Source organism: Crocodylus siamensis, chromosome 5 (genome assembly GCF_052110815.1).
Source record: "Crocodylus siamensis isolate JL-2025a chromosome 5, ASM5211081v1, whole genome shotgun sequence".
NCBI lineage: Eukaryota > Metazoa > Chordata > Crocodylia > Crocodylidae > Crocodylus > Crocodylus siamensis.
The window spans coordinates 47717476-47735251 of NC_143399.1; the positions used below are offsets into that span (position 1 = coordinate 47717476).

At 41.0% G+C, this 17776-nt stretch overlaps 1 protein-coding gene across 1 annotated transcript in view; it reads right to left on the reverse strand.

The window, feature by feature from the left end:
- The window catches only part of TNR (tenascin R), a 350459-nt gene that overhangs the window by 40813 nt on the left and 291870 nt on the right, over nucleotides 1-17776 (reverse strand). The window contains exons 7-9 of the mRNA XM_090048819.1: nucleotides 13406-13556; nucleotides 6816-7085; nucleotides 4063-4248 (exon numbers count right to left, since the gene is read on the reverse strand). Of these exons, the coding sequence (XP_089904945.1) occupies nucleotides 4063-4248; nucleotides 6816-7085; nucleotides 13406-13556 (607 nt within the window). The remainder of the gene's footprint in view (nucleotides 1-4062; nucleotides 4249-6815; nucleotides 7086-13405; nucleotides 13557-17776) is intronic.

Sequence of the window (17776 nt, forward strand, 5' to 3'; positions counted from 1 at the left end):
AGAGTCAGTGGGGACACAGCGCCTATGAGCAATGTATAGGAGATCTGTGCTGATGGAGGTGCTAGCTGTTGGATGACACATCACACCCAGGTCCTGATTGGCTGTGATCATTAGCCATTTTCTGAAATTCATTGCGTAAGTAGGGGCAGTAGCTCTGGAGACCTGCTCAAATTCTGCTTTGGTTAATTACCTTCTGCAGACTGATATTCCTCCCACAGTTTAATTGGATAGTTATTCTTCTTCACTTCCATTCATAAACTGTAGTGGAGTGTTGCTATGCTGTAAAGCAGCTGCCAAATTTTAGTGATGGGGAAAGTTTATGTCAAGTTTAAGTGATTTCTGTTTTAACAGAGTGGTGTTTTACTGTGCTGTAATTATAGCATATTTGTTTTTGTTATACACTGCCTTGGGAGCTGGAAACTGTACAATTGTATGATGATCATAATGATGATGACACTGGTGGAAGAAAGCATTATATAAAATTCAGTCACTTTTACTGGCTGAGCTTCCATATCTATGGAGTTGAGTCATATAATGGAAAAGTAACTAAACATCAAGGAGAAAAGAATAATTATAAGGAGAGCTGCAGAACAGAGCTATCTATGAATATTTTGTTAATATGATCCAGGGGGAATTATCCTGACATTGTATAAGACACTTGGACTACAGCACTTAATTCTGGCCTGTATGCTGTCTGAAAGTGGTCACAGACACAGTGAACATGTTAATCAGGGAATTTCTGCAGGGCTAGAGTCTAAAGAAAGGCCTGATCCAAGGCCCCAGGTTTGAACTTCTTTGGGTCTGAAGGGATATTTGAGTACAGATCTAATCTTTTCAGCTCTGACTCATCACTACTAGAAAAGCTAGGAGGCAATTCATGGGAAAGGGGACTGCCAGGTGATTTCCTAAAAAGAAGCATTTTTTAAGGAGAACAAGAAATTAAAGCTGCCCCTAGACTTCAGAAGCTGATGTAATCTGCAAGACCAGAAAGGCGCAAACTAAACTGGTGTGGTGCTGGTGGTGACAAGAGGTTGCACCCTCAAGTGTTCCTGTGGAATTGTATACTGCCTCACTATAGGGATTCCCAGGTACTCTTGGCCTTGTATTCTCTATATGCCCCTTCCAGCTGAACATGTTGCTATGCCAGTAGTCAACAATGACCTCATGGCCTACTGAAGTAGGAGCTTTTTATGACCATTCAAAGCCTGCTGAAGTCCATGGAAAGGTACTCATTGATTTCAGGTCCTAAATACCTGTGGAATTTGTGGCCCATGTGACTGTGACACCTTTCTTTTTCTCATACAGAATAGACTCATCGTAGCAACAATGGGGAGAACTCAGATAAAGAGTTTGTAAAGCACCTAGGCAAACCACATAGCTCTGCAAAGAGATCCTTTCCACGCTGAAGACAATGGCAGCTTTGCCATTGATTTGGCATGTCTAGCTTTTCAAGCTATGGCCATTTTAATCTCTTCAGAAATACAATATTGGGGCTTGGTTCTCTTTAGTTCTATAATTGTCTGCCCCTGTATCATAGATATCAGACTCACTCTCTTCCTCTCATTTAGACTCTCCCTCTCCTACAGGGGGGTATCTTGCCATGGTTATTTTGAATAATTGTGTTGCAGTGGCACATAGGGGCACTAACCAAGACCAGTGCGCTATTGTATAGGTTGCTGCGCTGGCACATATAGGAGACTGTTCCTTCCTCAAAGAACTTATACTCTAAATAGACAAGGTAGACAAATGAGGGAGAAAGAACTGGAGTTATTTCGCTGAGTATATCTAATTCTACTACTTGGTCCAATCTAGTTTTCAGTGGCTTTTGCCTTGTCTAGAAGGCTTAAAGAAAACTAGCTAGCTGGCTCAAATGGCTTTCTCAGGTGCTTCGACAAGCCTTTTTCAGCCTTTCCCTGTATACAAATCCAGCTATCTATCTGGGGGGGTCACCTTTTACTGTATTTCTGTTAATTGGTTTTATTTGGCAACTCACAGTGCTATGACTGCAGTTTTAGTAATAGATGATATCTCTGATTACATTAGGGTAAATCCAGGGTAACTCTGTCTGGATTCTGCTCACATTGACAGAGTAACACTAAATGTACATCAGCGTAACTGAGGTTAGAATTTGTCTCATTTACAGTTTTTACCAATAACCTCTTTTCCCTTACCTAGTAATGTTTCTGAAGAAAGACTGCAAGTGAGTAGAAGCAGACCCCCATTTTGGGAGTCTGGGTCAACTCCCTCAACTCAAATTCTGCTTCTTCAGGTATTTACCATTATGAAATGAATAACAAATCGTGTCTAATACCTTATTTTTCACATATGCAATATTGACTTCACTGCTTTAATTAGTTTTGGGCCTTGCTGTCTGTCTTGTGTTATGCCCCTTCCAGCTGAAGGTTTGTGGCTTCCAATCTACCATAATCTGACCCCAGCTCCCCACCTCCTTCTCCCACCCCAAATATCCTTCATTTACTATGGAACTAGATGCCACAACTACATGGGAGATCCAGGGAGGCAAATGTCCAACTGCAGTAAACCATAAGAGATTCCAGCGAGAAGAGATTCCAGCGAGGTAAGAGAAGTACATGATTTTATGCACTGCCGAAGATCTAGATGAGATTACAGCAGTGCCAGATTATGACATGCTGAGGCCCTAAACTATGTCTATTTTAAGAGGCCCCATATGATAAAAATGGTAGCTATATTTTTGACATATTACAATGAAAATGTCCATATTTAGAGAATCATTTTCCTGTATCTCTTTTATTTACCAACTGATTATTATAAAACTTGATATTGAGTCAGTTTTTTTCTTATTTAGAAGCCCCTCATATTGTGAGGCCCTAAACTGTATCTTAAGTAGCTTAAACCTAAATCCAGAACTGGATTACAGTTTGGGGCTGGACTCGATGATCTCCCGAGGTCCCTTCCAGCCCTAATGTCTATGTAATGTCTATGAAACTAAAGCAGTATAACTAAAAAGGCAAGGAGCTCCATGCAGGCTCATTGACACTGCTAAGAAAGAAGGTAAATTAGCCATTATGGGAAATTATTGCCACAGCTAAACTGCTTCTGGCACATTAGCTAATTTGGGTATATACTGCACTATATCATGAATGTAGGCAGACATTTTTCTAGTCTTGATGGTTAGTCACCTGAGGGGGAACATAGCTGGGTTCCTGTTCTTGTTCCAGAGGATATTTAATTAGTTATACTGTCTGGAATAGCTTCAAGAAGATAGATACAGGGAAACTAACCCCACACCACCCAGTGGTTTTGGCATTTGCCTGGGAGATGGGACACTCAAGTTCAATTTTCTGTTCCAGGCCAGACATAGAGGAAGGCTACTATTAGTATCCCTTACCTCCCTGGTGAGTGCCTAACTGATAAATTGTAAGGCACAAGGTAGGCACAAGCTCCTAATCCTCCATTTTGTAAATGGTGCCTAAGTCTTCACTCTTCAAATTTTATTTTAAAAGCATTTAAGGTGTCTGACTTCTTTAAGAAAATAGTTTGGCTTGAGTCATATAAAACTTTTTGTTGGACTAGGAGCATTTTTTAAAAAAATGCACTGAAAAATGTACATTTTTTGTTTGGAGTTGACCTGGAATTAATTGGTTTGATTTTCAGATGTTTCAGTTTGGCAAATGCACATTACACAGCTTTAGCTGAGGCAGTCAATTACACTAGAAACAAGAAGCAGTGACATTCAGATAGTTCTGACTGTACAAATAGGGATAATTGGGAATAAGTGAAAGTGTAAGGGAGCCTGATTCTTCTCACATTTGCAACAGCCTCAAGCAGGACATTCCACTGAAGTCAGTGCCACCACACCTATGTGATACCAAGTCGATGTGAAGTAGCTGACCAAGTTGTCTGGAAGCAGCGTAAGTACATGGAGATGGCAGTGGACAAAGCTGTATGTTGCACTCGCTTTGAATCCCTCTGTGCTCACTTGCTGACCTCCCTATTCAGCCTGGCATTTGGAGGAGAAGAGGCTGCCTGGTGTAACTCTGGATCCTAGCCCACATTTGTAGCAGTGGACGAAGGACTCACCAATGAGTGTGGTCTTGGTCGTTGGCCCTGAGTTCCGTGGCACCAGCACCTCGTGGTACTGCTCGCCTGCCAGCGTGCTGTACACCACCTTGTAATTCTGCACCTCGGCCTCACTGTTATCCCACTCAAGTTCCAGGCTGGCTGATGTCCGAAACCCAACACGGACGTTCTTGGGAGCATCAATCTCTGTAGAATGTAAGAAAACAAATGTGGTTTCACTTCCTGGGCTTGTCCCCTCTGAATGTGAACTACTTGGTTAAACAAACTGTTGCCCATCAGTAAGGAATCTGAGTCATGCTATTGTGAGACTATGGTATTGAACTACCTCAGACATTGCTGGAACTGTTCTCTGACTGGCAAGCAACATGCACATTTTGGCTGTAGTTGCACTTACTAAAGTGTCTGTCTGACATGATGCATATATGATCCCCATCACTGTGGTATCTGAGCATCTATGGTAACTCAGAGATTTGAAGGCCATATAGGACCATTATAATCATCATCTTTGACCATCTGTACAACACAGCTGGTAGAACTCCATTCAGTAAGACCTAGATCAAACCCAATAACTTGTGAGAGCATTAGCAAATCTCTCTTAAATGACACTCAGCCTTGATTTAAAGATATCAAATGACGGAGAATTCCCCATCATGGTAGATAATTAATTCCCTTGATAAGTTATTTCAAAGACTGTTAAATTACCCCTTCCATTAAATTGCACTGACACTGAACTTCCCCAGCACCCCACTAAGGTAAGGAATAATAATTATTCCCATTTACAAATGGGTAAACTGAAGCATGGAATGATCAGAAAAGGGGTCAGTGGGCACAGCAAAAAACTCCTGAGTTCTTCTTAACTGACTTCAAGATCTCATGCTGATCTACAGACTCCAACAGTGTATTTTGACTGCACCATAGTTTAGCACTGCTTATATATGCTTATAAATGTTAGCAAAATTTGCCACTCGTTTACATAGTATATGAACCTGCTGGAAACAAGGCTCCCATAAATCTAACTAAGGACAGGATTTGGCCATTTTATATGCTGGGTTGTTGTATGTAGGGTATAACTATTAGCCAATTTTCTTTTATGGTTTTTTTTATTATAAGCTCTTATAGAAATAAAACAAGGAAAGGCAGACTCAGCAAATCAATATACCTGTACAACTTACTATAAATATAAACAGTACACATACTATGATTATTGTCATAGAAGCCCTAGTATCTACTGGTAATATACATGAAAGGTAATTTATAAACCATAAAACAGCACTGAAATGTGCTGTCTCCCTCCTCCTTTATGGCACGGTAAATTAAACCTGTTAGCTATCCACAGGCTTACTATTAATTAAAGTTTTACCGACCAGTTAGAGTATTCTTATAAGATATAAAAATAAGATAACATTTTTAACTGTATTGTTTTCAGCTGCTTGACTGCAGATTGTCTCCGGCAGCACATCCATCTAATGTATTTAATTTGTATAGGTACAGAGAGGAATAACATTTTGTAATAAAAGCAAACCTAAAGTTAGGTTCCTAACTGCTTGGCAACAAAATGCTCAGTAGATTCAATAGAATATCAGGCTACTGATTTAAGTTGCTACATATAGACTTTGGAGGCTAACTTTTGGCCCCCTGTTCCTTGACACTTTTGGCCAAAGTTTCAAACTAAATTGAAGATCTAAATGATTCTGGAAACTTGTGTAGAGGTTAGCCCTTCCTGTGATACTTGTCCAAAATCCAGTCCTTTGTGAGGCACGTTCATGCTGTGAGTAACGTGAATAGCGTGTAAACTTAGAGAGGTTTGAACTCCCCTGAATTCTGGAAAGTTTCTGATCTGGATCTAAGGTTAGAGCACACACCCATGGAAGGATCATCCAGTCTTATCTTGTACCAAACTGATGTCTCTGGGTTACAAACTAGTTCCTTACTGCAACAGCCCCATTGACTTCAGTCCAAGTACACATGATTTTAATGGATGAGAATCTAAATTACTGTATTACACTACAGACCTGGAATTATTTTTATTCACTTAGGAAATACACATTGCAGTTAGGACAGATAGACAGAATAGATAAAGACAGACAGCAAATCCTGTAAAATACTTATAGATGGGTTTGTGCTGTAGACAAAAGCTTTCAAACAGAGATATTGTACAGATCTGCCATAGTGGAAAGATCCTTCACCTGAGAAAAATTTACCCTGAAGTCATGCAGAATGAGAGGTCACACAAAGAGGCAGTGAATCACAGCACAGCAGACAGGTTCTCATAAGATGGGGTCTCCTGGAGGTCAGGAATTTTTTTCAGGGGCAAATACACAGCAGGTGGCAGAGGAGGAGTAAGGTGTCACCTTCTCTTGCCTAGCTTTGGTCATGGACCAAGTAGAGAAGGAGTCAGCATGATCCTGTGGGAAGGAACTCTCTCTTCTCTCTACAAGTGGCCACAGTGGATTTAAATTTCAGTGTCTGCTTGTTTGTCAGGCAGTTCATCATTTTTCAAGACAGTTGCCTAGCTAGCATGTTAGTCCATCAGGCAGCAACCAGTTGGGTGTGGCTCATTCTGTCAGGCAGAGATTTAGCTTGTTTGCTCACTCAGTCAGAAAGAGAACTGCCCTTTTGGAGGACATGTCTTCCAGAGTACATGTCTTCCTAAGTACATCTCTTAGTCTTCCAGCAAGCTGACCTGCTCGCCATATTAGTCCTTGGCTGTGGAACAGACTCAAGCAACAGACTTCTAAGCATCATTAACATACCTGTTGCAAAGTGGGTGACAGCTGGGTCACTCTCATTAGTCCCTCGTACAGCACTTATGGAGACTTCGTACTGTGAGCCAGGCCGCAGGGCTTGCATTGAATATTGGCTAAGAGGAGGCTGCAGGCGGAAGGTGGTCTTTCCCCCTTCCCCATTCACCAAGCCATACTTCAGCAGGATGTAGTCTACTTTGGCTCGTGGTGGGGTCCACTCCACAAAGGCCACCGTGTCTGAGACGTCTCGCACCATGATCTGGGTTGGCCCATCAATTACTGAACACCAAACAAACATGTTTGTTAGGGGAATTAAACATCAAGGCAAAACATCAATTACAGGGAATCCAGCCCTGGAGCAAGAGTGGGTAGACTTGAAACCTCTTGTCTTTGAAGGAGCCAATTGCATGTTTCAACTTAATAACTGGGCAAACAAAGTGGGAAAAGAACAAACAAGAGTTGTGATACAAAATTGTTTAGATGAGTTGCTCCTGGCTGCCAAGTAATAAGATGTTACAAGAAGCATTATGGGGACTGCACTCAGAAGCCTCCCTCCAGTCCTGTATTTCTAATGGTGGGTGGATCTGAATAAATTCTTGAGTTTGGTCCAGATAGATACACAGCATAGGATTCTTATGGGAACTGTCCACCCATAAGCCAAAGTCCATGTATAGTGGGACTAAACCAAGAGGAGAACATGAATCATTACAGCTCTTTAAAGAAAGAGGTATAACCTAGTCATTCATTAGGCTAATGTGCTGCCTCAATAAAATGCCTTTGGGTTGGATTTTTATCCATGACAAAAGAACATAAAACACACATTATCAAAAATTGCTGGTGATTTTAGGTGCTTCAGTTTCTGGGTTCTCAATTTCAGGCCCCTTCAAGTGGTTTAATTTTTCAAAGGGTGGGTGCCTAGCACTTTCTGAGAATTGTGTGGCTTTAAGAAATTTTTAACTGAGCCTTCAGAAAATGGAAGCAGCCAAAAATAATTTGGCAGTTTGGACCAAAATGTCTATACTCTAGGAAGACTAATACACCATTAATGCTACTAAAGTAACATAAATCAGTTGAAAGGCTAGAAGAGGCCATTGAGATCATGTAGTTTGTGTTCCTCTCTAATCTGTTCCCCTTTACAACATTTCTGAATTAGTTCTTATTATCACATTTCTTTTCCTCTTGTAGGTACCTGTATGTAGATTGGATCCAAGTTACTCCTTAACCTCTTTTTTAAGTGATAGATTGAACTCCTTGAGTCTCCCTTGCTGTTCAGCATATTTTCTAATATTCTAACCACTCTCGTGGCTCTTTTCTTAACTCTTTTCAGAATATCAGAATCCTCTCTGAACTGTGGATACTGGAACTGGATTGAATATTGCAATAGCAGCTACACCAGTGCAAAATACTGAGGAAATAACTTATATCTCCTCCTCAACAGTCTCATATTTATACTTCCAAAGACTGCATTTGTTCTAGAGTTGAATCTAGAGTTGTACTGCAACTTATGTCTAGCTGAGTATCTTCTGTGAACCTTCACAAGTGTTTTTCTGCCACTGCTCCCTAGGATAAAATCCACAATGCTGTAACTGTAGTCTACATTCTTTTCCCTTTAATTTGGTTATTTGAAAATGCATACTGTTTGCTTGTGTGTAGTTTACAAAGCAATTCATATTGATATATATCAGTGCTGCTTCCTCTGTATTATTTACTACTTGCCCAGTTTTTGTGGCACCTGTACATTTTTTTGAAAGTGGCGAATTCATATTTTCTTATAGGTTCACTGATTAAGGTTGAAGAAGTGATTTTTTTAGGAACTTCACTAGAAACACATTGGTTTTAATGATGATTCTTTGTTTATAGGTGCATTTGGAGACCTACCAGTTAGCCAGTTTCTTATAACCTGTGGATTTCTAGTATGTTTTAAATATGGAAAGGAGATGAGAAAACAGCTTGCGTTGTCAAGAAACTAGCCATCAGTTACAATATTCCAGGTGCCCTACCTGCCCTTCACAAAGTCTCTTGAGCCTGGAATAGCTAGTCTGAAAATTGCATGAAAAATGATTTGCCTCTTGGGATCTCCACTGCTCTCTGTTGATGTTTGAATCCCACCTGACCATTTTGACCCTTTTGCTTTTTCCCTTAGAAGGAACTCAGAACTGTGGACTGCATAGACACGAAAAATATTCTTAAGAAAGCAGTACTTTTCTGAGAAGTTTTGGTTCAAATTCTGGGTCAATGCCATTTGGAGTATAACCTTTTTGTAGCCCTAAACATTGTAATGGTTGACAAGAGCCAAACACTCAGTTATTGCTCATGTACTATAGCAACATTAACATTCAGTGTCTGTTAAGCAGCCAATTCTGAGACTTATTTTCTATTTGGGGATCTAAGGCCTATTATCCAGCTTTTTATTGTGTGGGTTTTCTTTGACTAGTGATAGCATAAATTATGTTAAATAACTAGTAATAAATAAGTTGACATTGACATTCACTCAGTGCATGTAAAAAAAAAGACATATTTAAAATGCATTTTCTATGTGTCATAAATGTCATCAAGTAATAGGGACCAAATGTGCAGATGTCCAAGGTGAGATGGAGTGACTGAGGCAGGTAAGACCCTCCTGTGGCCAGGCAGCACGGGGCTGATTCATCTCAGGTTCTAGGACTAGGTGGTTCAGAGCTGCTCCTACTTTGTCCTAGCATCCATCTCTTACATCAGGGTGGTGCAGAGCTTCTCCAGCTTGGTTCCTATGGCTGTTGGGGTTGAGGGTTGCTCCAGATTTGACAAAGGAACACTCACCCTCCGCTCTCCTTCCATTGAAGTTTTTCTCAGGGTGCCAAAATTTATAGCTTTGCCTCTGGATGGATGATCAAGGAAGAATGGAGAAAGAGAGGATGTATGAAAGACTTGGGTATTTTTGAGTGAGTGCAGAAATCAGGGATATTTGTGGGAGCAAGGGAGGTGTTAGTAGAGTGGAGGGATGGGGCAGTTGAGTGACCCTGTTCCTAGGTCCTGGCATCAGAGACTAATGACCAGATTTCACCCCTCCTCCCACATGACCCATGCCTTGTTCAGTCACTTATACCAGTGCAAAGTGAGCGAGGAATGTTATCAGATCAGAATGGTTTGGGCTCTCTTTCTTTTCTTTCTTTGGCACTTACGTAAATGACTATATCAGGGGTAGCACATTGCAGAACTGAGCTCCAAACACTGAAAACTAGAGAAAAAGGAGGGATACGAGGAACAGCAACAATACAAGTCACTTTTCAATCCAAACTCTATTGTGCTTGGTGTGCACTGGCCTTATTACATTATTCTATTTCTTTTCTCTGTGCTACATGGTTGAAGGGATGTTTCATTGAGTTTAATGAGGTTGGCTGTATAATACTGTTCCTTCCTCACCCTCCTAAGCATGGAGTTGTACAGATTCTCTTCTGATTCAGCCAGGTATATAAATCAAATGACATAAATATAAAGCAACCTCCCCCTCCTACAAAAAAACCCAACCAAACAAAAAACAAAACAAAAAAACCCCCTTGCATGGCTTTCTGCTAAGGTAGAAAGAGTTATTAGTAGTTTTAAAACAAGTCCCTGAGAGTTTTTTGAACATGAAAACTGCTGTTGAAACTGAACAAAATGCTGATTTTGCACCATTTCACTTGGCTTTTCAAAGATGCCAAAGGGAGTTAGGTGCTTATATATACTAGTGAGATTCAATGCTGTTTGACCCCTTAATGTCCCTATGGTCCTCTGAGAACCCCAGTCTCTGTGTGACTGTTTTGCATGCCAGTATTAATATAGCCCAGTCAGCAGGCTATCCAGAATGTGCTGAATTCCTTGCAACAAAAACTGTAAAATTTCTGTAGAGAAAGTTTTAAACCATACTGGCAAAGTTTCCTGGTTTCAGCTACATTAGCCAGGGTCATCCAAGGTTTTTGAGCCTAGACTACTGCATGGCTTAGAGCAGAATTCTTGCAAAGTTCTTCTATTGCCTCAAGCCAGACCAATCCTGGATGGCTCTGCTAAATGTGGAGCAGAGATTTTGGGTGTATTTCAACTGGAAATTCAAAGCCAAGCTGAGGGGTGCAAACCCCAGTGAACCTTAAGTGAATAGCAAAGCTTGCAGAAGAGATGGACTTGACCCAAACCTCTATATCCAAACATCCTTGGACTTTAGGAGAATTTAGTGTCACACTTTATGGCCAATCCCTCAAGGCCGAATAAGCCAAGCCAAACCTTTAGATCTAACCCTTGGACATGGGAACGGTGGGAGCCAAAATTGAACAGCCTGAAGCTATCTTTTGGCAGCTTGTAATTATAAGGAACCACGAGGTGCTGAGTAGATGCAGGTGTCAGAATGATATTCAGTGACTTGCTGGATGCAGGTTACACTAGATCAGGGGTGGCCAGTCTGCAGCATGCATGTCATAAGTGGCATGGGTAGCTTCTGCATGTGGCACATGACAGGTCAGGGCAGGAAGCAGAAAGCAGAGGAAAGGAATCAGAGTGGCACTTGGGGAGGGTGCAGGCTTAATTTATGGCAGGCCTGCCAAAAAGGGTGCCCCCCACCAGGCTAGATGATCAGAAGGATTCCTTCTGGACTGACAAGCTGTGATTTCTACCAACCTTGTTTGAACAATCCCCCACGAACTGAAACTATCGAGTCTGAGGCAGCTTTCTTATCCTAGGGAAAGGAAACATTGGGGCATGGCCAATAGATGGCTCTGTTAAGCCACCACATGCAAGTAGCTGCTACATATAGCAGCAAAACAGTAGGGAAGAATTTGTGTTTGTGTGTGCTGAGATCAAGCAGGCTAAAAGCTAGAACAAGATGAACGATTCTGTAAAGTTTGGAAGACCTTCCCACTCGCACTGCAAAGACTGCTTTATTATATTGAGCTTTTAAGATAAAGGCTCCTAGGAGCCTGGCAGTCCCTGACAACACTAAACCCCCAATTAACAACTTCTCTCGAACATTCCCCCTTTATGACCTTCCAAGAGCTTTTTTAAGTGCCTGTTTCTGTTTGCAGATTGCCTGGATGGAGGGCTTGCAAAAGTTCAGAGTGAAGGCAGAACATGCTACACTTGGTAGGTATATACTTTGCCCAGTGTTGTATTTTCCTGAGTAAAGAAAGGGTTTCTTTGCCCTCAGTCTGTACACTCATAGAAGGTAATCTAATTTATGTGGGCAGCAATGGGCTTGAAGTTAGCACAAAAAACTAGTGATGAGGGTATTCGGGTTTGGTTCCTGACTTTGCTACTCACAGCCTGACCTGGGCCCTGGACAGGAGTTGAGGGCACTCAGGAGCACCTTTGGGAACCTGGACCTTATTTCTCTGTCTCTTGTGTGGACATTGCCATTGTCTGAGCAGTTCTTGAGAGCTGGGAATACTAAGCCTTTCATCTCAGAAATATGTCCAAGGGGAGATTACTGAAGAAGGGGACTTTAACTGGATAGAATAATAGCTGAGCTCAGCCTTCACTCAGAACTCCACTTGATCTCTGTTTAAGCTCACTTAACCTTTCCTCTGCTTCCTCTGCTGGCATCAGAGCAGGTCCGATAGTGACAAAACACTGCAAGAGAGGCTGTTGTTGTCATGTTTCTCAACTGCTTTTGCATCCTGGCAGGATTCAGATCAGCTCTCAGAATTTAAGGTACTTGTTTAAGCCAAATCACAGTTCAGTTTACAAGAAGTTCTTCCATTATTAATGTGCTTTGGGCACTACAAATACACAAGTTAGTCAAGTATTATCAACAATAGGCCTGGGTTATAGAATTTGCATTTGGATCTGAAATTTCTTCACAGGTAGGAGGGTTTGGCTCTGATATCTCAAATTATTACTTTGCTTGCATAAATATCACAGACCAATTCCATGCCATGTGCAAATCAGTGGAGTTACACCAGGGCTGAATTTTTCCCTCTGAGTTTGTGAGCAAACGGAAATCCAGTGTTGCAAATTACCTTCAATGGTGAGGACAAACGTGTTTGGATGACATGGATCAAAACACACACTCAGGACTCCAGGTCAATCCAAATGTGTCTCTTCAAAGGCTTTTTCAGTTTTGAGCCAAAGGGAGCTACTGAGGAGTTGTCTCTTTGTGTGACTGCATTGTTGGTGAAAGGTTCAAGAAGAAAAATCCTAAGAACTGGAGTCCTGTTTCTACCCCTGGGACTGCTAAGCCCCTTGCAGGGGAAGTGTATCCTAACCACACTGTGTGCCTCTGTTATGTTTTATTGTGACCACCTCTAACTCTGGAAGAAGATTCAGCATCCATGGCCTCTTCATTCGTTGGGCCCCAAACCAGGACTGCCAGTGATGGAAACAATTCATCCCAAATGGGATGTTGGTTCTCTGTGATACAGGTATGTGTTCCCCAGGAATTTTGTATCATAACTGATGTTTTGTTTCACATGTCCACCAAGCTATCTCTACCAATTGATGATAAGAGCCTTTGGCCCCTGTCTAACTGGATTAGATTTAAGCTGGTGATCTGGGGCTGAATGGTTCTGTTGTGCTTTGCCTCCTAGTGCTTGATGACTGCTTGGAGTTGTGGAAAGACAGACCGTGACTGTGGGGTAAAGGGCAGAGTCACTCACAGGTTGAGACGCTGTCAGAAGTAGGGGGGCTCCTGGCTTGTTCCTTGAGGGCTACGACATTGACGGTGTACTCTTCCCCTGGTTTCAGTCCTGTCTGGTTGAAGGTGGTGACACTGCTAGGAAGCTGTGCAATCACGCCGCCTTCATTGTTCTGGGGAGATAAGAATAATCATCTGAAACTGGCAATACATTCAAAGGAATCAACAGTTAGAGGAGATGATGGGGTTAGACAGGAGACTACCAGGGCCCTGATACATAGGGTCAGACCCTAGGAATGATGCAACACTCTAGGGCCACAATCCCTGGACACCTAGGTTTTTTTCATAAATGGCCTTTATTCAATCAGCTAAAATACTACCTGATTAATTCTATTGTTTTCAGTGAATTTCTTGCATGAGGAATTGCTCACCCTCTGAATGGGGGCTTCTCAATCAGGCCACAATATCAGCCATGTCTAAATAAAGGTGATTTCTTCCAGCAAGAATGGCTCAGAACTAATCAGATAAATCTCCCTCACCCTTGGGTTGTTGCTTTCAGACTATTGACTTTATAGGTAGGAGGCATTTTATTCAGTCCTCATTTTTAATGCATGTACACATGTGCCTGCGTGTATAGCTGATTGCCTGATTCCACAGGAGGTCACGCAATGAAAGCAGGGGCCCAGGACGGATCTCTCTTTCTTTGCTGGTGATCCTTGGGTGATAGCTGTTTTTTGTGGTTTATATCTCTCTGTGAAACTAGGAGGCCTTTGTTTTTGGTGCAGCGTGCTTTTCAAGTGTTTCTATTAAGTCATTGCACTCTATGGTTTTCCTCTGGAAAATGTGCCTCTTTAAGCAACTGCAAATGTCACCTTTCCTGTCAGTATTTGGACAATAGATCTTTTCTTGCCACTGTCTTCACTAATAATACAGTAAGCAAATCTTTGCACATAGATTTCAATTCAAATTTTCCTTGTTTCTTATTATAGTGGAAATCTTACACTTGATCCACAAATGCCATTTCATAGTTTCTAATTTTCTTTTCTTTTTTTTTTTTACCCCTTTGTTGCTCCATCATTTTCTCTACTCTTTATTGTTTTGTAGAACCATTCTCACTGCCACAAATTACAGTGCTTTTCCATATGCAAAACAACCATATATTTGCAGTCCAAAATAAGTTATATTTTATATTATGGAGCACCAACAAGGAAGAATAGAAATACAGTCTCCTTGCAAGGGCTCAGCATGTATAGCTCTGTAAGAGGCTGCCCGCCTTGTGAGAACAAAATGGATACTGCCTTATATACAGGATTCTACAGAAAGGTAGACTGTTCAGAAAGCAATGATATCAGAACTTTATAACCATATACACCCCAGTTTTAATGTTAATGTGATCTTGCAGCATATATTATCTTTATACTCTTTATGCTGTGTGTACATTTCCTTCAGATGGGAAAATGGAAATGTATTGGTTAGTTTTAAATTTGTCATAGCAGTGGTTTTTAGCCTTTTTTCATTTGCAGACCCCTAAAATTTTCAAATGGAGGTGTGGACCCCTTTGGAAATTTTGACTGGAGGTGTAGATCCTTTTGAATTATAAGTGTGGGTATCTGCATACTTTTGATTGATCGTAGTCAGGCTGTGGACCACAGGTTGAAAACCACTGTATTATAGTTTGCTTCTAGTCAATTTTAATTTTTAAGGTCTTATGAAGACAATACATTGCTGTACTGCTTAGGGGGAATAGTCTTTTCTGGATTTTCCCTCCTCCTGTGCCCACCCCTCCAATCTTGGAAATGTTTCCATTGATCAAAGAGTTTTAAGTGTTTAACTTCACAAAATTTAAATCTGAAACAAATTTGACCTGAAGTGTTAGTTCATTTAAGGTCACAGCTGCTATACTTAGGCTGCCATTTTCTAAGATTCTGTAGAGGCTTGACTGTAGAGGTTGAGAAAGATAAACACCATACTTTTAATTATTTATCACATGAAGTGACACTGGGTGTGTCTACACGTACCTCTTTTAAGTGGGCTTAGCCTAAAATTGCCATTTTTAAGGCACATTAAGGGCATATGTCTACATGTGTGCGCCCTTAATGCACCTTAAAAATGGCAATTTAAGGCTATGTGAGCCTAAATTTGATACCTACATAAAACAGGTATCAAATTTAGGTGCGAATAGCTAGGTCACGTTAGCGCATGTGTAGATGCACTAATGTGTATTAACGTGGTGCATGTCAATAGATATACATTGCATTAATGTGCATTAGCGTATCTGCACGTGCACTAATGCAACTTTGCTATCCACACATAAATGTAATGTGCCTTAATGCACATTAATGCGTCCATATGTAGATGTGCACCTAAATCGGCTAAATGCATCTTAAACAAAGGTGCATTAAGTTTAGGTGCATATAAATACATGTGTAGACATGCCACTGCTAACAAAATTCAGAGGCCCAAATCCTTTCCCTGCTGTGGCTGCTGTGCTCTATTGTAAGGCATTACTTACTGATCTGCACCAGTCTGTGCCATTCAGACAGCACAGGTTTCATGAGAGCAAAGGTCTAATAGGAAAATAGGAGCCACTGGTTTGTCTGTATTGTGTGAGGTGAATTCTGAATCTTAGAGGCCATACAACACTGTGGCATCATTACACTGGTGCCAGCACCCAATGGGGTCTCAGTGAAATGTGACTGTCAAGTGTCACTGAGTGTGAGTGCTGCCTGTCACACCATGTCACACTGCACTGCCAGTCATCAGAAAAATGAGGGACTGATTTCCTGAGACATGGGACAGGATCAGGAATAGGTCTGTGCAATGAATCTGGGGAGAGTGGGTGTCCTAACAAAGAACTAAGCTGAGACAGAAGCTCTCTTGTATGACTTGATTTCTTAATGGATAGAACAAAGTTAATCTGTCTCACAGGGTGTTGTAAAGCTTTATGCATAACTATTTATAAACCATTTTAAAGATGTACTAGTTTTTGCTAGCTCATGTAAAGCTTTGGGAGTGCTTCCTTTAGAATGTCTTATTTTTAGTGGTTTATCCTGACTTTGAAAGAAAATTACCTCTGGGCTTATAAATACAACAAATGAACTTCCATTCATAAGAGAATTTTGTGTGTGAAATTACAATGGTATCCCTCCAGGTCTGTCAGAAACTAAACCTGAAAAACAAAATTGTTTAAATAATTTTTTTTCTTACTTTTGGACTGTTTCTAATTAGAGTACCACTATTCTATATTTTAAAACTTTAGGGCCAAGTTTTGCAGTTCTTTATCACACCAAATTTTAATGTAAAAAAAAAGTAAGGACTATATAGTTTGGCTCTTGATTGACATTTATTTTATTGTAAAGCATAGGGTACTTTTGTAGAGTGGTGCTGTAAACAGGGTAAGCTATTTATGTACAGTTTGGTACAGATAACATATAAATATTAAACGATTGATGAATATTTTAGATATTGGTGTGTTTAAAAGAGAGTAACATTTTCAGTCCTAAACTTTGATTTCTGCAGACAAAAATTTCATTTGTTCATAACTGTAGTGAAGATTCTGCCAAGAGAATTATTTCATATGTGATTTAGCTAAAGACTGTCACTTAGTACTTCAGAAAATCAGATGTTTTATTAGATTTAGATGCCTAAGTTTAGACACCCGTGTATATTTATTTAATGGTTTGTGTGATGTGGCCTTTTTTAAGTCATAGTTTCATAGTTTCTAGGGTCAGAAGGGACCTGAGCAGATCATCTAGTCCGACCCCCTGCCATGGCAGGAAAGAGTATTGGGGTCAAACGACCCCAGCAAGGTATTCATCTAACCTCCTCTTAAACACCCCCAGGGTAGGAGCCTGCACCACTTCTCTTGGAAGCTGGTTCCAGACCCTAGCCGCCCTGACTGTGAAGTAGTGCCTCCTGATATCTAACCTAAATCTACCCTCTGCCAGCTTGTGACCGTTATTCCTGGTCACTCCTGGCAGTGCTTGGGGGAACAGTGACTCCCCCAGTGCCTGCTGATCCCCCCTGACTAGTTTATAGTTATGCTTTAGGACAGGTGAATTATTTCTGAACTGGGAAATGGGAAGATGGATGGGAAAGGGGAAGAGAGAGAGAGAGAGAGTGGTAATGGAAAGGAGACGGAGAAAGAGAGAGGGAAGAGAGCAAGAGGACAGAGTAAGAGGGAAGAGGAACTAGAGGGTATGATTACTTTCATGGTTATATGTTGATGTCTTTCATAGCATTCCTTCTAAAACAATGTACTGGTATACCTCGATAAAAAGGATCCCTGGAGAAACACAGTTCAGTACGGAGCTGATATTGTTTATCCCAAGTTATAACAGATATTTCAAAATTGCAACCTCAAGTTTTTGGGGGTGTTGGTTGTAGCCATGCT